The sequence below is a fragment of the Melospiza melodia genome, chromosome 4 (assembly GCF_035770615.1).
Source record: "Melospiza melodia melodia isolate bMelMel2 chromosome 4, bMelMel2.pri, whole genome shotgun sequence".
Classification (NCBI taxonomy): domain Eukaryota; kingdom Metazoa; phylum Chordata; class Aves; order Passeriformes; family Passerellidae; genus Melospiza; species Melospiza melodia.
Window position 1 is genome coordinate 4567814 of NC_086197.1, and position 27818 is coordinate 4595631.

Consider the following 27818-nt stretch of genomic DNA (forward strand, 5'->3'; position numbering starts at 1 on the left):
TTTCTCTTGGAAGAGAAATTTTATTATTTTAGTACTTTTAGACTATTTTGTAGACATTTTAGTACTTTTAGACTATTATTTTAGTACTTTTAGACTATTTTGTAGACATGTTAGTACTTTTAGTACTTTTAGAATATTTTGTTAGACATTTTAGTACTTTTAGACTATTTTGCTTTGTGACAAGTACTTGCATTTCTCTTGGAAGAGAAATTTTATTTTCTTTGAGCAAATAAAGTCTACATAGGTCTGATGTCTTATTTACTGTGGTATTTCCTATATCCCAAATTCACCCCTCCAGAGAGGACTGAGACGACACTGCTGTGGTGTGTTCCTGAGCAGGAGGCAGCTGCATGGGGCTCCTGGTGCTGCAGGCAGCTCTTCTGTGCTCTCTGGGCTTGTTTCTTTCCAGCAGAAATGGAAAACCTGACAAAACTTTCCTTGTCACAGTAGCTTTTAATGCTCTGGAGGCTGTAATTAGAATTAGCATTTTTTCCAAAGCTCCCTGGTGATTTAAGGTTGTTCTCCTGGGCAGTAGCTGTTACTTGGACTAACAGACATCAGGCTCACAGCCAGGTCTGCACCAACCAGCAGCAACCAGAGGAGTTTGCAAGGAGAACATTGAGTGCTCAGGTGCTTTCTGCTCCTTCACCGCCCTGAAACTCCTCAGGGTGTTGATGCTCAGAGGGTGGGGTTGGGCACACAGAGCCCTCAGATGGGGCTCCAGCGCTGTGGGTGACTCAAAAATATCAACAGTGCCCCTTGGACAGGCACAGGCAAATGAACTGGAGCCCTTGCAAATGCCCAGCAGGTCCCAGTTTCAGCTGGGTTCCTCCTGGAGCAATTAACCTCAGAGAAAATTACAGTCTGGCACGGCACCACTGACAGGCTGCCAGGCTTGTGGCGAGGCCAAGTGCTGAACTGAGTGTGTGGCATTTATTGCCGGTGGGAAAGGTAAGGTGAAACCAATCTGTGGTTGGAACAACTCTATTTTACAGCTGCAAAATACCTGCAAACTCCTCCCCTTGTGGACATATTCACAGCTTGGAACGTTCTTGCTCTCTTTTCTCACCATGTTCAGTGAAGCTGGGTGCAATGATGGTAATCACAAGGTGCTGAACTTATAACTGGTTCCTTTTTCTCCTGGTTATACCAATGTAAAGCTGCTGTATCCCCTTCCACCTAGCCAAAGGCACCATAAAATCAGCAGGGTAGATTGTTCAAAAGCAGTCATTTTGCTTCATTTTTGCAAATTTTTGTCGTTTTTGCAAACCATTTTGCAAAACCATTTTGCAAAACCATTTTGCAAACCATTTTGCTTCCCAGTAAACCCTGCAGATAGAAGCCCTTCCCCAGGCCCTCCTGGCTGTTAAAAGCAACTATTCCACACAGAACTTGCTGTCTCTTTGCAAAGGAAGGAACAAAGTTCATGAGGATTTTCCTTGCCAGGGGGACAGCAGTAATGATGTGCAAAGCCTTGAGCACATTAATATTTTTTCCTCATCGTGCTCAAGAATTTTCTATTCATGAACTCCATCTCCCTGCCAGTGCTAAAAGGAGATTGCAGCAAAGGCTCAGATTCTCAGAGGGGTTTGACTGCTGCAACACATCTGAGTCTGCTGGACATCACCAGAGCTGAGGCTGTGAAAACAGGAGAAATATCTTCCCCTCAAAGCTGATACATCTCTTAGTGATGTGAGGGGAATGTTTCAAGGGTCCTGATCACAGAACCAAAGAGCTGTTAAAGCTGGAAAAGACTTCTAAGATCAGCAAGTCCAATTATTAACACAGCACCCCTGTGTTCACCACTAAACCACATCTCCAAGTGCCACATCCACAGGTGTCACAGACATCTTTTATGAAAAATCCTTTCCTTAGGATTTTTCCTCCTGAGAAGCTGCGAGGCCTCAGGAACAAAATGTAAGCATCGATTATCTGCTGCTGTGGAATGCAACAGGTGCATCTGGGATTGGTCTCATGTTTCCAATTAATGGCCAATCACAGTCAGCTGGCTCAGACTGTCTGAGCCACAAGCTTTTGTTATCATTTTCTTTTTCTATTCTTAGCTAGCCTTCTGATGAAATCCTTTCTTTCAGTATAAATATAATATAATATAATATAATATAATATAATATAATATAATATAATATAATATAATATAATATAATATAATATAATATAATATAATATAATATAATATAATATAATATATAGCATAAAATAATAAATCAAGCCTTCTGAAACATGGAGTCAGATCCTCGTCTCTTCCCTCCTCCTGGGACCCCTGTGAACACAGTCACAGACATGCTTTTAGAACACCTCCAATGATCTGATTGAAGTTCATTAACCAGTCTCACTCTGTGTGTTAGCAGCTGGACATTTGTTGCTTCAAAGCCTGAGATACAGGAAAAAAGGGATGGCAAAACAGATGAAAATTCATGTTGGAAAAGGAAAACCTTGGGAGAGGAAAAGATAAATGACTCACAATTGGGTTGTGGGAACTGCAGGATGAAATCCTGACCTGACTGGAGTCATTTTGCCATTTGCTTTGTGAAGGCAGGTGACTGAAGAGTCCAAAATCTCCTCCAGTTTCTACAGAAAAAGGTGCACAGCTAATGTTTCCCATCCTGGCTTACACAATCCTAGAAACTGTCCTTTGCCACAGTCGCTGCAGCTGACCCACAGGAGCACCCGTTACAATTGCTGGCTGTATTTTTAGCTGACCTTGCATGTGACTCAGTGGAGAGAAATGAGGAAAGACAGTCCCATGGGATTCCCCAGCTCTCTACACACCACCAGAGATCACCACAGCTGTGAGAGTCCAAGAGAAAGGACAAAAAGGAGACATTTCCTCTGCTCGGATGTATCCTGCCACCAGGGAATCTGTTTGTAATTTAATAAGCATCTCAATGACATCAGCAACTGGTAAAAAGGACACTGAGCAGACGTGGCTGCAACTGATCACATTTTCCTAGAGAACCAAGAGAGGTTTCTTTTTCAGCCAGTCCTGGATTTTGGTCTTTTCTTGATTAATCTTTGGGGGGGCTTATGATTTTGATTTTAACTCCATAAAGTTCTATTTTTGGAGCAGCTGGAACCAAAGAAAGATAAGTGCTTAGCACTCCTCCATAATGTACCAACTCCAGTGGTTCTCCATAAAAAACATATACTGAGATAACAGACAAAAAGTTGGGTGTGGATTTTTTGGTTGTATTTTTATTTTTGTTGAGGTTGAGATTGAAGGTACTTGAGATAGTATTTCATGTTCAGACTTGGGTGTTTATTATTTTTTATTAGTGTAATAGCTTGACAACTATGAGTTTTTTAGTCTTTTATTAGTAAGGCACAAAATGGCTAACTATCTTTTGTTACAAGGTCTTTTAAGAGTAAACTTTCTAATTAAGAAATGATACTTTATTTTTTTTATTTAATAACTGATTCTTCAAAGCTTGTAATGCAGAATTTTCTGCTTAATTACAAAATACTACTTAAACTCATGAAGAAGGAACAAGAAGGTGAAGAAGAATAATTTGCCTCTGCTCTAAAACTTTCATCTTGGTTTATATTTATTACTATAACTCTAAACTTTAAGTTTTCTACCCTGTGATATTGTACACTTCTAACTAACTATATTCTTGTAATTTTAGGGCTATTAATAAATTTTGGAAGTCTTCTCTACAGCCTCAGGTTAAATGTAGTCCTCTCTTGTGAGTCTGTGCCTTTCAGCACAGAAAGTTTAAAATTCTCAGCATCCAGGGTTCCAACAGTTGGACACAGCCTCAACAAAGGTTCTGGGCTCAGGAGGAACCTCTCTATAGCTGATTTGCCTGAGATCCATGTTTAGCAGCACAAACTGCCTGGGGTATGAATTTAACCTTTAGCAGTTAATGGCTGTGTGGTTTTTAGTAGGTGTAATGAAAAGAAACTCTGATACTTGGGAGGAGAATAAAAGCTTTCATAGTGCAAGGTTAATCTGCTGGCTACTTGTGCAGCTCACAGAAGCACCAAAGCCCTTTGGAGTTTTAATCTCCCTGGTTCAGCACGTGGTCACTGGGTGTCTGCTTCCAGCCTGCAGGACTGGAGGTGTTTGTGCCACAACTGTTTATTCTGAGAGGCACAGTGGTTATTTTTCAGCAGGAGGATACTGAAAGCTAAGGGCCAGGCTCTGTCCACAGGGCTTTTTACAGATTCAGAAGCATCTTGATTTGAGATCTCATTCAGGACAGGACTAGGATTGCTTGCTAACAACTCTTTTGATGAGTCATCTTTTTCCCCAGTCACTGGGGAAGATAATTTGGATCCACAGAATCCATATTCCATTTATATTTGATGTCCCCTTCAGCTTGCTATGGTGGCTCACATTAGGGTCTGTGTCATGTCTTGTTCTGAAAGACTCAGATTCCCAAAAAGGAAAAAATGACTTTTCTTTCAGTAGAACTTCTTGAGTTATATTTCACTGAGTGTTTTGCTGTTGTCATTACTGCACGAGATGTTCTACTATCATTACATTGCAAGGGTTCCATATTACTAGTTTCATACCTCCTTGATGTTTCTTGTAGGCAGCTCCTCTAGCACTGACTGGTCCTTGTCCTTGCAGTAACCAACTGACTCCAGTTTCCACCAATCCACTCTTTTATAACACTCTTATTATTGGCTACAGGTGTGGCCTGTTAACATCAGGCCTCCTCCTAATCTTTAGTAATTGGTTCAGCTGCAACTCTTTAGGGGATAAGATTACATTCTACACCATCTTCATTTACCCATACTGTATCCCCCTACAATTCCCCCTTTTTCTTTCAATTACAGAGTTGCAGCATTTCTAGAAGGACATGTTCACATAAATTAACATTATGACATTTTGCCAAGGTAATTTAAAGGCAGCAGTGTCTTCCCTGTGCTGCTAGACTGGATACAGAGTCTGCTGAATGCACTTTGCTGGGAATTCTGCCTAATCTACCCCTTCTCAAACCACGCAGAACAGAACCACCCTCGACAATCCCATGCTCAATTTTGGCAGCACTGACATTTACAGAGTGGTGAATCCTTCTACATTCCTCGCTCCCATCCCATTTCCACTGACACAACCATTTCTCATTGCAGGCAGATCACCTCACCTCGAGGTGTCTCCAGAGCCACCTCTCACCTCAGACACACCAAACACTTTGCAGAGGAGAAGTGATGAGAGAGATCTGAGCCAAGCTTTGCCACCCCAGGGCTGAGCAGCCCAGAGCAGACACGAGGAGGAGGAGCTCACCTGCTTCAGCTTGGTGCCCACCATGGAGGCGCTGCTGTCCAGCACGAACACCACGTTCTTGGGCAGGGGAGGGAGGTCTGTGGGGGCGAAGTAGTGCACAAAATATCCATTGAGGATCTGGGGAAGAGCAAGGCAGTCAGGAATCAAAGGTAGGTCGTGGTGCAATGTTTCACACACGTCATTATGGGATGTCTGGATATTTGGGTGCTTTCAGTAGCTGTGTCTACACTGGAGGGTGTGAATGCTCCTTGGAATCCCTTTTAATTCTGTTCCCTTGGGATCCCCCCTAATTCAACTGGATGAGCCAACTGGAGCTCTCCGTGGAGAGATCCATGGAGATCTCCTTCCGTGGTTGACATCCAAATGCAGTTTGAGTCATCCAAATGATTTTCCTTCCAAATGCAGCAAGGATGTAACACATGTGCCCACAGATCAGAACCACATCATTCCCTTGAAAAACTGGCCTTGTATCCAGATATCTATAGCCAGTATACTGAGAAACTGAAAAGCAGACACAAAAAAGAAGCTCAGTGAAGTTGGGGTTTAAGTCCATCTTGTGGCTGCTAACTGACTGGTTTTATTTTTGAGAGTTCTTACAAGATGGAGGAGTAGCTTTCACTTGGAAAGCATTTTCTAGGAATTTAGAGCAGGCAAAACAATTAAACCATCTCAGGTACAGTTAATAAAACATAAAAGATGAATCATGTGTACAGTACCTGAACATCCCCAACACTCAGCTCCCTGCTGACATCATATCTGATTATGAAGTCTCCCAAAATTCCATTTCGGGCAATCCTGGTTTGCTCAACAACACTGGGGTTGAATGTAACCTTAGCTAAGGTTTTGGTGTGCCCAATGACAGTAGAGGGGGGAGGAGACACATCACCTGTTGAGATAAAACCACAATATCACAGGTTTTTCCCTTTGCCTTACAGATGTCAAAGCACAGCACAGGTGGCGTGGCCATGGAGCCGAGCCAGCCAGCAGAGTGATTTACTGGGATTGAAGATTCAGTGATAAAAAAAAGAGAGATTAAAAAAAAAAAATAACCCATCTCCTCAAACTTTAAACTGAAACCCATCTTACACTGCTCTCAAGGATAAAAATGTTTGTAGGAAATTCCTGTTTTCAGTTCTGTTTGGCCAAACACACAACCTCAGACATGCTGATGCTGCTCATTCCAGCCAGCTGCAGACATCCAGGACGCAGATCCTACACCTGAGATCCCGACAGTCAATGCAGGTATGATTTCTCTGACTTGTTTAAACATTTATTCCAGGATTAGATTAATCACACTATAGATTTTTCCTTATTGATTATTAGGAATTCTTGAGGTGGCATGTTCAGGCATGTGGGTGGGATTGATCTGAGTGACTGATCTTTGGATCTGACAAGTGTCTTATGTGTAATGTCTAGCTTTCAACAATTCCTCTTAGCTGCCTTTATGTTCAGCAAAAGTTATCATTGTAGTCACTGCAATTTCAGTCTAATTCAGACAAAATCCAGCACTGCCAGTGCAGTCACACAAGTTGCATCCCTGAGATGTAACTCATCCTAAACTCTGAAATTCCTTCCTCAATCAACAAAGAGGGATGTGCCTGGCAGAGGGAACCTCTGATAAAGACAATTATTTAGGTCTGAGTCACCCTGCAGGAAACTCTCCTTGCATTGTTATCTGTGCTCATTCTCTAAAAGCTGAGGGATGTGGAAGTTCCCTGTTGCCTCTCTATGTAAACAAATTCCACCTTACCCTCTTTTGGTTTGCCAGCTGTTTCCCTCTTAACTCCATCCTTACATGAGATGGATTTGGCCCCTGAACTTCTCCAGATTTTGAGGGATTTCACCTTTTTCCTAACTGGCTTTTGAAAACACAAAATATATATTGTCAGCTGAAGTTGTTCTTGGGTGCTTTAGCTCTCACAGGGATTATTCCAACAATCCTCTGAGGCACAGAAGTTCTATTATGTTTGCTCCTGGGCTGGTTAGAGTTGGTAGGAATCAGCTGCTTAATTATACTGTGAGGGGAAATCTCAAATCTTTTTCAAACATGCCCCAAAAAATCTGTGGTATGACAGGGAAATTAGGGATGGGAGAGGTTCAGTTTCAGTTTTGGTGTAAACAATGCAAATATCTACATATAAGTTTATTTTCTAGGCTCCACTATGCACATGGAGGTCAGGTCAAGAGAGTCAGAGATTAGGGTATGATGCATCTGTCCAGACAGACATCTGCTTCAGGGTAATTTTAATTAACAATGAATTAACAATAGTGATCCAAATGACAAGGTGCAGGCGGTCTGGGAAAGCTCCATTCCAGGGGGGTCACAAAACTCTGTTTATGTAATGAGCAGAGGCATTTCACCTTTGTAAAGGGCTTTGAGCAGCATTAGGGAAAGGCAATGTGACATCTGTGAGCAACAATGAACACAACCTCATATCCAGACCCCACTGTGATTTACAAAACCAGAAAGATGTGATTATGTCCATTTAACAAGCAGGAAAATGGAAGCATGGAGTGGTTACCTAACTTATCTGACTTCCCACAGGTGGAAGTCCATAGAAATGCCAGGATTGGGGTCCTTGTGGGTTTATGAAACGATTACCAAAATCTGTAACTTTTACTCTGAAGTGCCACGTACAATCTAGGTTCCTCTAGGCAAAGGAATGAGAATAAGATTCATAAATCAATAGCACTCTAGGATGTTACTGTCAGGACGATTTTGCTTTATTTTCACAGCTGTCCTGTGAGTGCATTTGAAAAGACGAGGCACAATACTGTTCTACTGTTATAGGGAAGGGTTTTATCACAGGCCCAATTTTACACAAGCAAATTATAGCTAGAACACCTGGACTTTGAAGCACACTCCTCAGCAAAAGCCTTGCCCAAGGAGACTGAATGACAGAGATCACTCAATTTCAGTAAAATCAAGAACTGACTCTGCATCACAGAATCTCTGTGAGAACTCCTATCCATTCGTCCTGATGGAAACAGAGAGGGATGCCCCAGCCAATACACTGAAACCACATAAGGACACTAGTTTTGTATCTTAGAGGGAGCTTATAAAATGATTATCCAGAGCTTTGATTTTTTTTCTAAAATCCATGTACAGTTCAGATTTCTCCTGGCAAAGAAAAGTTACAAATCAACATTGCTGTAAGATTTTACCTCAGTCTTTATTTTTATCTGGTTTTATTTTTATAGCTGCCCTTTGATCTGATGAATCAACTGACACAATATGTTTTTAATACAAAATGCATCAGATTTGCTTGTATCTGCCTTCTTGAATTTTCCATCTGTCTTCTATTGCTTCCAGAAATCCCATTTAACTGCCAGTGTGGGAAAAGCCTAAAATACATAGAAATGGCTTTAAAGTCCATTATAATTTCTGATCTGGAGGTTTCACATTACTTCTCCTCAACTGCTAAAGGGAAAGCCTGCTGAGGGTTAGGCTGCCAGGGTCAGTGAGAATCAGTCAGAAGCTCCCTCCTTATTCCTCCTGCACATCCATGTCCATTTAACATTTCTCTGGACCATTGGAAATCAGCTGATTTAGGCAGCAACCCCCTGCCTCAGTTTCCCCACCTGTTAAATTAGCATAATCACACGAAACCCATTTTTTAAAACAATGTGGAGTCTAAGTGGATCACATTGCCTCCCTCTACTGCTCCTCAGAACACTCTCTGGAGGTGATAAATGTCATCATTTCTAACCCAGGCAGTGCTTTAGGGATCTCTGCAGAGGAAGTTTCCAAGGCTGTCTCACACAGACATTTTAAGTGACAAGGATTGCTGAGGAATCTCTCCCATCCTCTTCATCTCCATCCCAGGGGCAGAAGTTAAGAGCCAAAAACTGTTCTGATAGAAAGGGTCCAAGAGAACTTTTTTTTTCTGGAATAACAAAAATCAGGTCTGGAAGGTAACTTATCTAATTCATCCCATGTTCTCAGACTGAATCCCTTCCTACTTAGTTTTTTGATACAATCAGGAAACACTCCAGACCTCCAGTAATGGAAACTCAGTGCCTGCACTTGCCAGTCCTTCCCAGAGCTTCACTTTTTTCACTGTTGAACATTTTCAATGGCCAAATTACATTTTTCCTTGTGGATTATAAACCCATGACTTCTTGTTTTTTCACTTATTGACACAGAAGCCACAGTATCCTTTTCCTTCTTGCAGCAGCTTTTTATATTCTAAAACACAGTTCCTATGTCTTTCCCCAGGTTTCTTTTTTAGGCAGCACTTGATATCTGGATCACAAATAGTCTCCTTTGTTTATTGGCCTTGTTCTTTTTAAACAAGTGGCAGAGAGAGAAAAATCTGTGAGATATTTCAGAGTCCAGAGCATGGATGAGCTCCAAATGCTTGGGCTGGTTTGTGCTCACACTGAGAGAGCTAGTAGAGCCTTCAGACAAACTTTCCACTAAATTCAGCTGAAGAAGTAAACAGAGCAGGAAAAAGCATTTTCCAGATGAAACTTTCGTCCTCACAGGAGGAACAGTTAAACCTAAATTATTTTGGAGTCCGGTAGATTCAGGCTTAGAGACCAAATGCAAAGTTTGTCCTCTGCTAACATGTGGAAACTTCCAGACAGCTGTTATAAGAAATAAAAAGCTTTCTGAGACCTTTGACTTCAGAAAGAAACAGTCATCCTCGAGCAGCCTAGAGTCTTCTGCCCAAGCCCACGGCTAGTTCTCACACAGCTACACTGCAGGAACAAAATTAGGGCAACATCCAGGACATCATTCAGAAAGTGGCTCCATTCTGAGGTCACCAGAGAAGGTCAGGATCACTGGCCTCAATGCCTCCTGTTTTGGGGTTTGTATGGGACAGACAACACCTGCACATGCCAAAATATCATTTTCCAAAACTCCCATGCCTAATGCCTTCCTTTGGGAAAAACACAACTCCCAGATGGAGCCATGTGCGCAGGAGTTACTGCACCAGGAAATATCCTAGAAAGATCTGTCATCACATTGTCTGCTCCCTGTTCAGAGAGGATGGACACAGGACTTCCTGAGAGACAAGAAAAGGACACATCCACAAGTGAGGCTGGGAGAGACACTGGGATGCTCAAACACTCAGGGGAAGCTGCCCATGGGCAAAGCACCCACCCAGGTGCCAGGGGCAGCTCAGCCCAGCTCAGGCTGCAGCTGGGCTGGGACCAGATAAGGAAAGAGGTGAATCCTGGGAGGTGTGAACTTTGTCCTTATCAAGTGAACTCAGCTGTGATGGGCCATGATGGGACATAACTGACAACGACACTAATTTATCAGGCAGCTGTATCTTGTGAGAAGGTGTAAAAGACTCCCCAAGTGTCCCATGATCCACAATATTCCATCACTCAGGCGTCCTTGATCCACAGCATTCCAACAACCATTACAAGCTCCCCACCCCTGGGCATTCCCACCTGAACCTGAGTGAATATAAACCCAATAGATTGTGCATTCTGTGGGTTTCCCTATAGGATTTTCCCTCACCATGTGTGATGGATCTAGCCTGTGATCAGCACTTTGACCAATGGACATTGAAATGATAACAACCAAGTCTCATCGGAAGTCTTTCAGGTGGTGAGATCTTTCTACTCTTATACATTTTCTTAAGTGATATATTTATGGTTTTATATTGTTATATTACTGTAGATAATATGTATATATACTGTAGATAATATTATTTTGTAGATAATAAGAATCAAAGCCAATTGTAATTGTGTTCTTATTGTAGGCAAAAAGAACCAAGACAATTTGGTTCTTATTGTCTAGAATAATACTGTCTACAATATTACAATTGTCTACAATTACAATTGTAATATTGTAGACAATATTATTCTAGACAATAAGAACCAAAACATATCTGTTTTCCTGTGCAACCAGGTTGTTCTAAAATAAACCTAAATATGTGTATGTGTATTTATAAACACAGATGAATCAGTATTGTTTCCAGAACTTGGGTTACCCTCACCTTTTGGAGTGGTATGTAACAACCTGATGGCGCAATACATTTTTCTTCCACTACTCTCAAGATGATAATTTATTAATACTTACCAAAATATCATATTTTATCATTAACTGTGAGATAGTTTAGACATAAGAAATAGAGGAAGAGAGCTTTAATGATATATTCAACCTCAAACCAGTTAGGCAGTACAATTTCCCAATGTTCCAATGTCCAGTGGTACTGAAGAGTTTTAAGCTGTGGCAATCCAAGAGAGAGCAGATACTTTTTTCTGGTTTGCATTTGAGCTCTAATCCTGAATCTGCTGGACTCCAAAATAATTTAGGTTTAACTGTTCCGCCTGTGAGGATGACAGTTTCATCTGGCAAATGCTTTTTCCTGCTCTGTTTACTTCTTCTGGAGGTCTCACTGGATGTGCACCCACTTTTTGGGTGTCATATGAGCAAGAAGGCTTCACAGGGAGCAAATAATGGCTCTGATGGTTCGGTTTTGGATCCATCTTGAGAAGTGACAGTCAGCTGGAATATAGTGAACAACCACATGGGATGATTCCAGACAGAAAGGGTGTGAAATTGAATTCTGAACACAGATAAAACACAAAGAATCTGAGCTTCAGTTGCATTACCCCTCCTGCAATGGAACACATATTTTATATACATTTTACTGGCTAGGGAGGATTACAGAATCCAACAGCTCAGGCCCATTTTTATATGAGCTCTTCTAAATCTGAAGCATGATGCCAAGAATGTCAGTGCTCCCAGATTGCCATTTGCATAGTGACTTACACGAGTTTTCCCTGTATGTCATTTACATATAGGAATTTCCATCCTGTGCTGGACCAGCAGTGTGTCTGCTCTGCTCAGTCTGTCTCTACCCTTGATCAATGCCAGATGTCCTGCAGGAAACCACATGCCAACAATTCCCTGATAGGTGAAAAAGGCTTCCTGCCTCTCCTGATGAGGAGCAGAGCACATTTATCACTTGGCACGTGGATGTAGGACAGTGAGACTAATGAGGCTTGACCTGAAGAGAGCCCAAGTCACTGAGAGCCTTGGTTTCACGTGATTTGGATTAAATCAGTAGGATCCCACTGAGCAATCAGTTTAATTCCATTTCACATGCATTAGGATCTTTCAGTGCAGCTCCACTGATTTTGCTGGCATTGAATCACTTGGAGTGATTGAGGGTCATGTCCCAAAAGACTCTGCATCCTCCTGCCATACTTTTTTTTGGTGTTTTTTGACAACATGCAGCAATCACAGCATCCTGAGCTGTTGGTTTACACCAGAAAGAGTTATATTTACACTGTCTGAACAGTGAGCAAGGATGGTTAGGGGTAAGAGCTGATGCTCAGATAGCACTTAGCATTTGGCAAAATATGGATTTTCCTCTTGGAATTTCCCATGTTCTGAAGTGCAGGATTTCCTATCTTCCTTGGCATGGATGGATGGAAAAAACAATTCATTTAAAATAAACAGTTCCCAGGAGATGCAGAGGCCGGGGAAGAGCCTGCTCCAGTGCTGAGCACAAGGCCTAAAGGCCTAGTTCAAAGCTCTTCAAGACAATAGCAAAGAAGAAAAAAAACTATTGAGATGAATGGCATCAGCCCTGTATTCATTAAGCTTCAAAGTCCTCACAGGCTGAGGCACAGATACCACACAGACACAGCCATACAGAGAAAATAGATCCAGCACTGCCAGGCCCCACAAATAACCATGAGAACCATGGGTCATAAAATCTCTCCTTACCTGTGGGGTCCCAGCTGTGGGTTTCTCTGGATCGAAGGCACTTGAGATGGCAGTTCATGTTCACACTCAGGTGTTTATTATTTATGAGTAAAACAGTCTCACTACTGTGAGTTCGGCAGCTTTTCATTAGAAGGCACAAAATGGTCAACAATCTCTTGTTCCAAGGTCTTTTAAGACTAAACTGTTCAATTAAGAACTGACACCTAGATTATTCTCTCTTTAAACCCAATAATTGATCCCAAAAAGCTGCAATGGGGACTTTCCTGCCCAATTACAAAATGCCACCCAAACCCATGGAGAAGGAGGGAAAAGAAGCATGAAGAAGGACCCCAGGACAACACCCTGTGCCCTCCATCTTGCTTCCATCCACAACATACTAAAAATCCCAAAACCTAAATAGTTCTATAGCAGCTACACTACTCTCTATCATCTATTTCACACTTTTGTGGGTTCCAGTCTATCTTGAAGCCTGGGAAACTTTCTCCATGGATGAGGGTCAAAGTCAGAGCTGCCCTGCGGGTCAGGGCACCCCAGAGCAGACAGAGGAATATTCCGAGTGCCCTGGGTTTCCACACTCACCTTCAGCTTTCCCATTGCCTTTCTGCCTGCTGTTCCTGAGGGGAGGCACCTCCAGGGACACAATTCCTGAGTTCTCCAGGATGTTCACCTCCACCCTCAGCCTCCCCACCAGCTGCTGGGGCCGGATGCTGACGGTGTACTCGTATTTCCCCAGCCTCCTCTGCAGCAGCTCCTCGTAATGCAGCGTGAACCTGGCCTGCATCTTGCGGGGGATGAAGACAGAGGCCTTGAATGTCTCATAGCCATTCTCCCTGGAAGGAAAATCCAAAGACAGCTTCACATCCCATACACATCATACATTACCCCCTTCATCTCCCCCCTGATAGTTTTGCCTGACCTTGTTCCCTGTAAATTATCAACTGAACACTCCATTGAATCTTGTTGAACACCTGTTGCATTTACCATTGAATTTTGCTGATTTATGTAAAATAGAAATAGAATACATTAATACTATAAATAAAATATTATTATTTATAATAAAGATTATAAATTTTAATAAATATAAAAATATCATTATCTGCCAATTTTTATTTATAATATTATTATAAATATAAATAAAATAGTAATATTTAAAATTATCATAAATGAAATATAAATATTATAATTATTTACCCCGTTTTTATTTATTTATAATTTTATTATTATAAATAAAATATTACTTTTTATGAATAAGATATTAATAAAGTATATTCTTGCTTCCCTCTTGAGGGAAGTGGATGACTCTGCTCATGACAGCACTCCAAGTTTCCTTTCTGTTATTCAGGAAGTAACAAGAATTCTTTCCCCCAGTAGTACATCCTGGAGCATCTTGGAATTTAAAAAGTTGTGTGACAGGGTTAGAGAAGGCCACACACAATTTTTCATGGCTTGGAGTATAGGAATGACACCGGGCAGTGCAGATAACATTCAGTTTAGCTGCTCCTTCCTATAAATCCATGGATAAGCATGCCAAGGCAGCCAAGATGAAGATGACAGGAGAGGGCATCACCTCCCACAGCACAGCCAAATTCACAACACTCACCTTCCTTCTGTGGGGCTTGGAGGTTTCTTCTGCCTTTCTTTGTCATCCGTGCTGTTTTTCTTTTCCTTCCCCGTGACCTCTCCATAATAAGTCTTGTTGCCAATGCTCCTGGAGAGATCAGAGGTGTCAGCATGGTCACCCTGCACCCAAGTACAGTGACAGGTGGACATTTGCTGCAAGGTGCATTCACAGACTTGGATGTCAGATCTCAGAGTGCTGCTGGTGTCACTCTCCTGAGTCCACCCAAGCCTCTGGGACAAAACCCAACTCAGAAGTTCCCTGGCTGGAAATATCAGCCCAGTATAAAAGCAAAAGTCTCTTATTCTTCCTATTCACTCTAAATGGAAGTATTTCTTAAAGAGTGGGTCCCCTATCCCCTTTGGTCAAGTCTGAAGCTGTGACCCCCAATATCTATCTGTAGAAGGGATCTGAGTGTGATCAAACCAAATATGTTTGAGACCAAGAGTTTAATTTATTGGTCATTTCACTATGAGATTTCTCTCTATTTGATTAATCATTCACACCTCCAGCAGCCATTGAACCTATCTGCTGGCTGGAGTTGACTTCTGCTGTTGACATGAAATAACAAGAAAATTCTTAGGCATTACATTCAGTCAGGTGAGATAAATATATCTGCCAGTATTGCTGAAGCTTTCTCTGGAAAGGTTTTTAAGGTCTTCAAGAGAGTTTTCTCATTCAAATCAGAGAGTGGAGGAAAAGGAAGTGGTTAAAAGACACTCAGAGGGGAAGTAGTTTAGAATAGTTTAGAATAGTTTAGAATAGTTTCCCTCCCTGTTTACACCGAGGATTTGAATTTAGTATCGTGGCATCCATAGACCTGGTCTGTGCATTACTTACTTCTCGGGACTTCTGCTGGTCAGAGTGACTCTGAGATATGTACAAGTCTCTTTTTCCCAGCCCAGCACTCAAAGAAGGAGTCAGGATTCTTTTGTTCTCGTTCTCAAGGTTGTTTATTATTTCTTATCTATAACATTCTTTCTCCAACCCTCCACAGGTCTGTCTGGCAGGTCGGGTTGTGGCATACTAGTGTTATCTTTTTATACTAAAAACTACGTTATTTACCATAACTTCCCAATACCTATCACCTATGTTAGACAGTGAGTTTCTGCCTTAAACCAATCCAAAAGTGCCAACATCACCCAGAACATGGAGGCTAGGAAGGAGAAAGAAGAATGATGGGGCACGCCCAAATTCCTCCATCTTGGGACCCCGAGCCCCCATTCTAAAAACCTCAAAAATCTATTTTTCACCCCGTGACAAATTAACTATTATTCTACTCAAACTTTCATGGCTTGCAGATCCTCACATAAGGTTGGTAATTTTTTCCATGGGTCATAATCAAAGTCACAGGGGGGTCTTGGGCTCTGTGCCAGGGTCTCTGAGCCCCTTAGCAGGGTCCCGAGCCATCCAGGGCAGCCAGAGGGATTTCCTGGGTCCTGACACTTACTTACATGGTAAAGTTGGAGATGAAAGCTGCAGCTGGGATCTGCATCTCAAACACAGCTTCCCGTGCCTCGGAGCCGCTGTTGACCATGGTGCAGGACACGGTGGTGAAGGCGTAGCGGGAGATGATCGTGGACCTCACGTGGAACTCGGACATCCGAGGCCTGGTTTCCTGTGGAAATCAGAAAGGTCGCCCCTAAACAGGCAGCAAACTCACCCCTTCAGTGTTTCGATGGGTTAAAGATTTAGTGTGGACCACAAGCCCCCATGCAATGGGTATTAGATCTCCTGACAGCAACAGGCAAGGTGGGCTTGTCCTCAAAGTTTCAGGTGAGCTGCAAACAGTAAATGAGGAATGTGGTACTCCCTTTGTTCATTCACAGAGGCCACAGACATTGTCCAGTGCTTGGGAAAGGTCTGAGAGCTGTGCTTATGCCAGCCTTTAAGTTGTGAAACACCCTGACAAAATCCATCTGTGTCCTGAACTGAAGCCTTCAGCTCTGACTGTGTGAGAGGATCAGCATTATTCCCTTGTGGCCTGGGAAGAGAAGCCCAAAATATGTCCCCATGGGGTCCAGAACTGTGTCAGACCCCGCTCTGTGCACTGTGCACAAGAGCAGATGGAAGACTTCTTGAAAGACTGACATTTATTGAAGAAGCACCTTCAAATTCATCCAGTCATATCCCTGAGTTATGTAAACAGAGAAACTGCTGTCAATGGAGTCAACTGAGTCCTCCTCTGCTGAGAATCCATCCTGGAATTCTGCGCCAATGGATGAAGAGACTTAATAAAAAACATTGACACTGTGATATCTCAAGCAAAATATTTTAAGCTTTTTAAGCCCACACTGGACTCCTTCCAGCAGAGAAGCAGCAGAGACAGCAGTGAATGACACATGATGTAGCAATGGAAGCTGAAAGCCAATTTCTGCTTCTTGGGAATGTGTTTTCGTGCACAAGTCCTGAGTTGGAGCATTTCTCCAGACTAATGTGTTTTTTGACAGCAACATCTCCATGGAGCTCAAATGTTTTCTTCCTGGAATACTTCAGTATACTTAACTGTAAGCAGCCCTTGAAAAAGGAAAATCTGTGCATTGACTTACACAATCAAAGACCAAGCCCTCAAAAGCAGAAGGGAGATAAAGGGTAAAATGCACTTTAAATACAGAGCAACCCCACTGAGCCAAATACAGTGGGACTCTTCCTTTTGAGGTTGGTAAAACTCACAGTCACGTAAGAGTTGTGAGGACGGGAACAGGCTCTTCAGCTGCATGTCCAGGCTTTCTTTCAGAACAAAAATAATTTTGGCAAACAGCTGAAGAAAGGGAGCAAGTGTTTGTCTGAGTATGAAACAAGAACATTTCTACAGTAGCTGATGGCATCAGGAGTAACTGAGCATCCAACTAACCAAGCTGCTGGGTTTGTGGATTCCAGGCAAATGGAAGAACGAGGATCCACTGCAGGATCTAACAAGATCTGCCAACAGACTTGGCCTAAAGCCCTGCCTGCCGACACTTGCAAGGCTTGGAAAGGCTGATAATGTGTCTCAGATGAACCTAGTAATGATAAATATCTTTAATTTTAGGCAGATCAGAGCAATGGATCTGTGTATCTAGGCAAGAACACCCCTGCACAGATCTAATGCCCCACCCTTAGAGCACTGCTTAATTAACTGCTGTTAATTAGAACTAGATCCTGCTGTTCTTATGAACTTCCCTGATAGATGGGCATGGCTTCCCAGTCTCATTATCCTGAAGGTGGAGAAGATGGGGAGTTTTGATTGAAACAGGGTTGTAGGAATGTTTTCAGATATAATGAAATTCATTCAGATTCATTCAGTCTTCCATGCCACTAATTGCCTGTGGCATGGCAAGGTACACAGAGGATTTAATAACACAAGTTATAGAAAAAATAGAAACTACAGCAAATTTTTTGGTGTCAGACCTTCCGCATTCACTCCCATGTGCTGCAGCTCATAAAACTCTGTGGGTTTATATGTAGCTGACAGATGAACAGCAAAAGAGGATCAAGCCCTTTGCCTTTCACTTGAGATACAAGTGGCTCTGCAGTGACCTGTCTGACACTGAGAATGCACTGATGGAGTCACAGGAGCTCAGGAAGTCTTTCAAATGTGACAGAGAGCATGAACTTGCCTTTGTCGTGACAACAACAGGAGAATGGTTGTGTTGGGTGAGAAAAAAAACCAGCTTCAACCCTGTAGCCTGTCACTGGCAGAGACCAACAGCACATGCTTAGAGGAAAGTGTAAAATCAGAGTTTACAGTCCAACCTGCACTGATACTACCCTGAAATATTCTCTCAGTTTTCAGTAATTTGTGGCTGAAGGAACTCCAGGGTCAAGGGTGGTATTTTTGTGGTATATTTCTATCCTGTGGATTTCTTTTCTATTACTTTACACAGCTGCTTTTTGAATCCATGTGAACTTTTAGCATCCACAACATCCTGCTGCAAGTTCCACAGCTCAGTGGTATTTTATATGCAAAAAAAAAAAGTCACTTAGGGGTCTTTTTGCTAAAAACACCCTTTGCTGGCTTCAGCTGATCTCTGTTATAGAATCACAGAATGGATTGGGCTGGAAGAGACCTTAAAGCCCATCCAGTTCTAACCCTTGACATGGACAGGAATACTTTCCACTAAACCAGATTGCTCCAAGCCTTGTCCAACTTGGCCTTGGACACTTCCAGGGATGGGGAAAATACCTCTATCCCACTGAACAAGCTCCGGCTCTGATAGCCTTACAATCTGAGGAATGGCAAAAAAACACAACAAAAAAAGACATTCAACATCCCTCCCTCTTCCTGGTTGGGTGTGAGTTGGGAAAATCAAACACCTGAATAAGGGCATCACATAGAGCTGAGAAGGAAAGAATTGGTTCACCTTCCCGTCCCTGGAAGGGACCTGCTATTTCCTGTATATAGAAAATATAAATGGTGGGGGCACAGGCCATTTCCAAACAGGTTGCTCAGTCAGGCTGGGCAGGCAGCCCAAGTTCCACTCTGTGATTCCTGCGCTGCATTCCCTGGAGCTCCTGCACAATCCATCAGTGCCTGGTGCTCTGACTTACAGCTGCACAAACGCCTGTTTGCTTTCTGCACTTTTTACTGAGGCTTTGTCTGAGGTTGGAAATGGGGGTGTGTGTGTTCTATCCCCATCTGTCAGAGGTGGGGCAGTTCTCTCTGTCCATGGGGCAGGTTTCTTTATCTCTGCCACAGCCAGCCCTCCCTCCAGGAGATCTCTGCTGTCCATGGCCACTGAGTGTCCCTGCAGGGCTGATCCAATCCCAGCATCCCATGGGGAGATGCTCCGCCCAGGGGAGGAGCCAAGCATTCCTGCCTGGGTACAATCTGAGCCTGGCACAGCACAGCAGCCTTTGCCCCCTGCGCTGCCAGAGGAGCAGCTTTCTGCTGCCCTGCATGGCCAGAGGGAGCCCAGGCCCATCTGCAGCAGCCCTGGAGCTGCAGAGGAAAACTCCCCCCTTGTGCAGGATCCCTGCTGCAGCAGAGCCACAGCTGGCACTGCAGGAGGGCTGAGCCCCCATGGCATGGGGCTGGGACACCCCCCTGGCACACAGGGGGCAGCTCCTGCTCTCACTCTGACTGTGCTGTTTTCTTTTTTTGTACCATTGCATTTGTATTTTTTAATTTTCCCATTAAAGAACTATTATTCCTATTCCCATATCTTTGCCTGAGAGCCCCTTAATTTCAAAATTATAATAATTCATAGGGAGGGGGTTTACATTTTCCATTTCCTTAGCAGACACCTGGCTTTCCAAACCAAGACAGCCTTCAGAAAATAAGAGGCAGCTCAAAGGGGGAAAAAAAAGCAAAACAAACAATTTGTTTAATGTTATTATTACCATGACTTATCATCCCTATTAGAAATTAAGTGAGGGAATGCCAAGACAGCAGATTAGCACACTGCCATTAGGCATGTTGGCTGGATGCTTTGTGGAGGTGTCCTGGTCATGATGATGAACTGGCAGCTGAGATTTTCTCACCAAGCAAATTATTTTATGCTCATTTACATGAAATATTTGGAAGAACAGAAAAAGAGCTGAATATATGAAATCCATTCAGTATTTTTGCCTTTATCAGTTACTTTCATCAAAACAAATTGACTGTCTCTCAAATTAGAAGTAATAAACTGGTAATAAGCCTGGGAATTTCTCTCTATGCTGCTGATTGCAGTTTGTCAAAGATGAAGGGGACCAGAAGCTGTTAAGGTGATGGCTGCTCAATGTGTGAAATGAACTGGGAATTCCCCAGAAAAGCCAGAAAAATAACTGGCCATGAGCAGCAATTCTACTGGCTGCCCCTCTGCATCTAAATTTTAGATTTATGTGCTGGAAGAAGGATATTGGCTTCCTTGTTTTCTTCCTTTCTCCAGGAAATTTTGGCTGAAAACTACAGAGGTCTTCAAATTCCAAAGCAAACCCCCCTTCTCTTCAAACTCAGTGAGATTTCATCAGGCTAATATTCACTGTGTTGTTAAGGTTGGTAACATTAGATGTTCTTCCTGCAAATCTGGGCTTGAGAAGATGGATTGGGAAATATTAGAAGAATTTGTACCTGTTGCATTGATCAAAATGAAGATTTCTTTTTTCAGAATCTCACTGTACCATCAAATAGTTCATCCCTGGGCACAGGGATGTATGGAAACCCAGGGCACAGGGAATATTCCTGTGTCTGCTCTGGGGTGCCCTGACCCCCAGGGGAGCTCTGACTTTGAACCTCATTCATGGAGAAAGTTTCCCAGACTTCAAGATAGACTGGAAGCCACTAAAGTGTGAAACAGATTATAGAGAGCAGTGTAGGTGTATCCCTTGGTGAGAAATTGAGGTTTTGGGATTTTTAGTGTGTTGTGGATGGAAGCAAGATGGAGGGCACAGGTGTCACCCTGGGCTTCTTCTTCATGCTCCTTCTTGGGTTTGGGTGGCATTTTGGTAATTGGGCAGGAAAGTCCACATTGCAGCTCTTTGGGATCAGTTATTGGGTTAAAAGGGAAAATAATCCAGGTGTCAGCTTTTAATTGGATAGTTTAGTCTTAAAAGACCTTGTAACAAGAGATTGTTGCCATTTTGTGCCTTTTACTGAAAAGCTGCTGAACTCACAGTAGTGAGACTGTTTTACTAACAAGAAATAATAAACATCTGAGTCTGAACATGAACTGCCATCTCAAGTGCCTTCAATCCAGACCCAGAGAAACCCACAACTGGTACCCCAGCAGGGATGCACGCACACACAGACACATATCCAGGGAAAATGTAGCTCCCGTGAGGTAAAACCAAGACAGCGTGTGATACATACCAGCCTCTGCAGGAATTTGGCCTGTCTTGGGACGCGCCGAGCAACCTGCAAAGAGTTCAGGGAGTGAGTGGGGTCAGTTCAGCCTACAGCAGACATGTCACTTGTTCAATCCCAGACACGGGGCTGTGTGACTGATCACCCATGGCCAGGTTCAAATGCTCCTCTGGTTAAAATTAAAACCTGACTCTCTTCTGTATTAACAGAGCCACTGATCAAAGCTCAGCAGTGGAATGTGGCTGTCTTGGGCGAGGAGGTGCTGGTGTTGGGGCAGTGGTGTTTGGCAAGAGACCCTCTGTATGATGGCTGTTGTACTTGCACGGTTCCCCAGATGGAGAAAGGAATGGTGAATCTGACTCCATGCTCTCAGAAGTCTAATTTATTATTTTATCATACTATATTATATTAAAGAATGCTATACTAAACTGTACTAAAGAATACAGAAAGGATACTTACAGAAGGCTAAAAAGATAATAATGAAAACTTGTGACTCTTCCGGAGTCCTGACACAGCTTGGCCCTGATTGGCCAAAGAGTCAAAGCAACCCCCAGCAGAAACCATTAAAACAATCACCTGTTGGTGAACAATTTCCAAACACATTCCACGTGAGCAAAACACAGGAGAAGCAAATGAGATAATTGTTGTTTTCTTTTTTCTCTGAGGCTTCCCTGCTTCCCAGGGCAAAAATCCTGGGTAAAAGGATTTTTCCAGAAAATATGAATGCCACATGATGGCAGGAAGGTCAGACTTTAGCCCTGGACCTGGATGCTAAGAACATCCCTGGAATACTGAAGGCCAGGCTGGATGGGGTTTTGAGCAGCCTGTTCTAGTGGAAGATGTCCCTGCTCATGGCAAAGGTTTGGGGACTGGATGCTCTTTAAAGTTCCCTCCAACCCAAATCATTCTATGGTTCTATAACTTGTTTAAATTAGCGCTACAGCTTCAGCTGTATGAATATTATCTCAAGAGCAGATCTGTTGCCTAAATACTCTCCACAGCTACTGTGTATTTATTGTGCAGTGACAGAAAAGCACTGGTTATGTGCAAAACACGAATAAAGATATTGAAATTCAGCCACAGACCTTGTTATGAAACAAAGTGCTTCACCTATGACAGTGTAATTGTGCTCCCTGTCTCACCCTTGTCATCAACTCCTCTGACTTCTCACATGGCTGCTCAACAACATCTCCAAATGAAGCCCCTCCCCAAAGCAAGGCTTTTGTCAATGAGGGAAGCCACGTGCCATCTTAAACTGTCAGTGGAACCCCAGAGAGAAGAAGAATGCAACAATATGTTTTACCTGGTTTGCCCTTTCAGTTTATTTACTCTGAAATAGCAGCAGCCCTTGCCAAAGAGATGATTTTATGCATGTTTATATTGTGCATTGAAAAGCTCAGGAATGCCCAACGGGGAAATTAAAGTTTCATCCACGAGAATCTTTACTATTTCCTTCTGCACCGTTTTAGCCAACATCTTGTGAAATTAGAACCAAGGGAAAACAGCTCCCTTGGGAAAGAGAGGAGAGGAGAGGAGAGGAGAGGAGAGGAGAGGAGAGGAGAGGAGAGGAGAGGAGAGGAGAGGAGAGGAGAGGAGAGGAGAGGAGAGGAGAGGAGAGGAGAGGAGAGGAGAGGAGAGGAGAGGAGAGGAGAGGAGAGGAGAGGAGAGGAGAGGAGAGGAGAGGAGAGGAGAGGAGAGGAGAGGAGAGGAGAGGAGAGGAGAGGAGAGGAGAGGAGAGGAGAGGAATCATTTGCATGTTAAGTTTTGGAAGAAACTTTCTGTCTGGGTCTGTTATCTCAGACAAATAAAGCCCCTCAGGAGCCTGCTGTGAGAGGCTGCAGATTCTCCATCACTGCAAGTTCTTCAGAACAAGACAGATAAATGTCTGTGAAGTTTGCCCTGCTTAGAGCAGAGTCAGGGATGACAGATCAGTAGCCCTCAGTATTGTTTTACTGAAAATTTACCTTTTGGAAGAAATCCACCTGTTGTTCTGGTCACAGGAGGTTTTGAAGACTAATCAGTGAAACTGGAAACTTGGTTCTTATTTTTAGGAACCTATCTTTATTTTTAGGTTCCTATCTTTCCCCACCAAAACCCGTCTTGTTTGCTTGCTGAATTGCATAAGAAGGCTCTGTGTGACTTCAAGAACCACCTTCCAAAGTCTGGGGATCATCAGTGAGGAGTTAAGGATCCCCAGACAGCAGTATCTTGTTTTCTAGGACTTCATGACTACTGCCAAAATACTGCTGCAGGATTTGTTACCAGTCCATTGGTAGCTTCACTGGCGTAATCTAATGGAACCAAATTTCCAAATTACCAAACTTTTAGCTTTAAAGCTTTCCAACACCCTCATTGAAGCCGGATAATTGCTAGTAGTGACCCCATAGGGCAGAGATGTCAATGCTTCTGGAGAGAGATTCTTTCTATTCTAGGAGGGATAGATACAGATATATGTGAAGAGTCTCAGTTCTCCCACCTGCTGCATGGCAGAAGATGGCAAATACAGACAAATACTGACATTTTAAACAAACTGGAGTATCCCACCTGACCTCCAGCAAGGCACAGGTATTCCACAGTTCCTGCATTGTATCTCAGCCCCACATGGGTGCCTCGGGTGCCACAGAGCCTCTCAGACCTGATCAAATTTAAGTCACTGATGCCCTAAGTGACCCAAAGTCACACATGGAAACGTATGGTCCTGAAGAGGTGAGCCCAGACCTGAAGCCCTCTTTTATAGAGTCCAAGTGGTTTGGATTGGAAGAAACCTTAAAGATCATCTAATTCCAGCCCCTCTGCCATGGGCAGGGACACTTTCCACTTGAAATAGATCACAGCCTCCCAAACCACCACCCAAACTCTTGCAAAAAGTTCATTGCTCTTTCAACTCCATTTCCTTAGAAAATATAAGCCACACAACAACACAACATAATAGCCCTCCCTCACTTGTAGAACTTTTTTCTCCTTTCATTGTCAAGAAGCCTTTTAGAAGCTGAAATTCATGTGCTTTGTTTAATGAATTAAAAATGTTGCGAGTTAAAAACGCGCGAGTTAAAAACGCACGAATTAAAAATCAAGTACAGTAACACCATGGGCAGAAAGAAAAACTGTCCCCGGAGCTTGAAATACTCGGGATTACTCAGACTGGAGCGTGGCCAGGACACGGCTTCAGCTCCCCTGTGCCTGTGAAAAGCCTCGTTAGCACAGCGTGGGGATGGACGGGGGTCGGACCGAGCCGTGCCGGGACAGCAGCCCCAGCAGGGCAGGGTGATCACCAGGGTGATGTCCAGGGTGATGTCCAGGGTGATGTCCAGGGTGATGTCCCGGGTGATCTCCTGGTTTAGCACATCCAGCACAGCCCCATGCTGGCTGCAGCACCTCGCACGGAGCCCAGCCGCACGGACAGGTGGAATAATCGCATTTTTACCAGCCTGCCCCGCTTGTCGATGCTGCTGCTCCCGATCCACCTCCGCCTACCAAACCTACCTGCTCCACGATGCTGTAGTCGGCCAGCAGCTGCTCCTCCAGGTACCTGGCCATGAGCTCCGAGTCGGGCTGTCCGGCCGAGGGGGAGAAGCCCCAGCAGAGGCACAGCCACAGGATCATGGTGCCCGGAGCGCCGGGCCCCTGCCCCGCCGTGAGCGCACAGCCTGCGAGCCTGACGGAGACAGAGAGAGCGACCCAGCCCCGCCGCCTCCTCCTCCTCCTCCTCCCCGGCTCGGGACCGGCCCCTTTTGCGCGCAGGGCGGCCTCCTGTGCTGCAGGGGATCCCTGCAGGGCTGGCATCCCTCGGCCGGGTCCCGCATCCCTCGGCCGGGTCCCGCATCCCTCGGCCGGGTCCCGCATTTCTCAGGGGGGTCTCACATCCCCCAGCCCTTCCCGCATCCCTCAGCCCTTCCCGCACCCCTCAGCTGAGCCGAGTCCCGCATCCCTCAGCCCTTCCCGCATCCCTCAGCCGGGCCCACATCCCTTAGAGGGATCCCGCATCCCTCAGCCGGGTCCTGCATCCCTCAGCCGGGTCCCGCATCCCTCAGCCGTGCCCGCATCCCTCAGCCCTTCCCGCATCCCTCAGCCCTTCCCGCATCCCTCAGCCGAGTCCCGCATTCCTTAGAGGGATCCCGCATCCCTCAGCCCTTCCCGCATCCCTCAGCCGGGTCCCGCATCCCTCTGCCCCCTCTTGTCCCCTGCAGGACAGGGGCGGTGCTGGGGGTGCCATTTGTCATTTTGGCACCTACAGCCCCTCTGAGCAAGGGGAATGCTGAGGGGACAGTTCCTGCAGCTGGCTGGGTGCCGAGGAAGGGTGCCCCACTGCCAGTGTCTCCTACTCACGCTCCCTTAGGGAGCACAAGCCCGGGAGATGCTTCAAGGCTGGGGCTTTCCTCAGAGCTGGTAAAACCTATCACTGGCTGGGGGCTGTGTACAAATTACAAGCAGGACAGGGCTGCTGTGGAATATGCCTTGAGCTCTTTTATTTTCCAGCATCACTCCCATTACATGGTTATGACAATGGGAAGATGCCATCAGCTCATGTCCCAGGTGGCAAAGCTCCAAGTTCTTCTGGGTAAAACCCTCTGGTTCCATCCTCTGGGAAGGGAAAGCTTCTCTTGCTCGCCATCTGGGGAGCCCTGGCTGGTTTAGGAAAACTGCCCACGGGGCAGGGCAGGGTTCCCTCTGCACCCTCACCTTGGCAGCCACCGAGTGCAAAGGTGGCCAAGGCCCCAAATTCCACCTCCCTCTTGCCATCCAGACTGTGCTTGTCAGCCGGACAGAGCTGGGGTGACCTCCTGCCTTTCCCTCCATTTCCCAAAGGCAGGGAGCCCTCTCCTGCCAGACCAGCCCGGGTGAAGGTGGACTGTGGTGGGACAGGCTGGGCTCTGCCTGGCAGCTGCCAGGGACACTCCTGGGGCAGGGCTCTGCCAGCTGGCACCGACCCGGCAGCGCCACTCACCCCCGGGCTCGCCTCGCCCCAAATCAGGCGTGTTTGCTACTTTGTTTTTCTATAACAGCAGTAACTTTTCAAACTAGCTGGCACAAACTTCCTCTTTTTGCTTTGTTTCGGGTTTTTTTATTTGGTTGGGTTTTTTTTTTTGTTTTGTTCCTCTCCTCTCCTCTCCTCTCCTCTCCTCTCCTCTCCTCTCCTCTCCTCTCCTCTCCTCTCCTCTCCTCTCCTCTCCTCTCCTCTCCTCTCCTCTCCTCTCCTCTCCTCTCCTCTCCTCTCCTCTCCTCTCCTCTCCTCTCCTCTCCTCTCCTCTCCTCTCCTCTCCTCTCCTCTCCTCTCCTCTCCTCTCCTCAATATCTCTCTGGCCTTTCTGAAGCTTTGTGTCCTCCAAATCTCACAAGCATTTTCCAGATGCTCTCCTTTCAGAAGGGAAGGAAGAGGGCAGCTGGAGATGGAGCACAGGGAAGGTCATGGTCAGCATCTTTGAAACTCCTTATCAGCAAATCAATGGCTCTGAGGTGAGGCTGAGGTGACACTATGTTCACACACAAGGCCCTCTGGCATTGCCAACAGGAGGAAGAAATCAAAACCTGTCCAGTCCTCTTCCCACTGGGACCACTGGCAGCTGCAAAGGCTGCTGTGGTGGCCACACCATCAATGGGAGCTGCAAGACTGGGCAGCACTGCAGGGAGTGATGGAAGGCTGGTGTGGATGGGAAGAGAAGATGCTGGCAGAAAGCTGGAGGGAGGCTGGGACAGGATGCTCAGGCCCCCAGAGACAGCCCAAGTGGTTTCTGTACTGATTTGATCCCTGCCAGAAGAAGCTGAAGCATTTTCTTCAGCTCCTCACCATTTCAAAGTGCGGTGGAAGAGGTCTCTACCATCCATTTGGGAATCAGTGAAGACACTGCCATGGTTCAGGCTGAGACCTGGCTTAAGAATACACCAACAGGATGGTTTTAAGTATTTTTCATCTGTTTCCAGCTATTCCCACATGTCTTGCCTAGCTCAGACTTGGGAGCAGTGTGGGAAATAGGACTGCAGCCTCCTGTGCCCTCACTACTGACATTAGAATAGTATCAACCTGCTCTGTTTCACTACCCTGGGGACACACATGTGTAAAAGTCCTACAGTGAATGTTTAGAAATGCTGAAAACAGGCATCCAAACCAGTACAAATAGCATGATTTTCCTCCTGTTCTGGAAAACCTAAAGGGAATCAAGACCCCTCTGTAAAAGCAAGGCAAAAGCAGCCTGCTAACCCAAGGGGTAACAGTAGTTTCTGGGCAGGAAGGGGAGATGTTTTCCAGTCTGAAATGACCATTGCACAGTCAGGAGGCATTTGGAATGCCATCCAAATCTCACCAGCTGCAGCATTTGGCCTCTCTGCATCTCCCACTGCCCAGGTGGGCATCTGAGGGCCAGGTGTGTCACAACACTGAGGCTCTGCAGAGATGCTGCAGTAAAGCTGAGCCTAAGCACACCTGGTGAAAGGAGGGTGTTCAAGCCACAACAGGATCCTCCAGCAGGTACAGGATAACCAACAGGCA

The 27818-nt window shown here is 44.8% G+C and overlaps 1 protein-coding gene across 1 annotated transcript in view; it reads right to left on the bottom strand.

Annotated features, from left to right (window-relative positions):
* ITIH5 (inter-alpha-trypsin inhibitor heavy chain 5) overlaps positions 1 to 24991 on the bottom strand; it is a 49552-nt gene extending 24561 nt beyond the window's left edge. Inside the window, exons 1-7 of the mRNA XM_063153689.1 lie at positions 24818 to 24991; positions 21341 to 21385; positions 16023 to 16186; positions 14551 to 14658; positions 13530 to 13780; positions 5968 to 6137; positions 5252 to 5368 (exon numbers count right to left, since the gene is read on the bottom strand). Of these exons, the coding sequence (XP_063009759.1) occupies positions 5252 to 5368; positions 5968 to 6137; positions 13530 to 13780; positions 14551 to 14658; positions 16023 to 16186; positions 21341 to 21385; positions 24818 to 24937 (975 nt within the window). The 5' untranslated portion in view covers positions 24938 to 24991. The remainder of the gene's footprint in view (positions 1 to 5251; positions 5369 to 5967; positions 6138 to 13529; positions 13781 to 14550; positions 14659 to 16022; positions 16187 to 21340; positions 21386 to 24817) is intronic.
* Positions 24992 to 27818: the final 2827 nt, after the last annotated feature.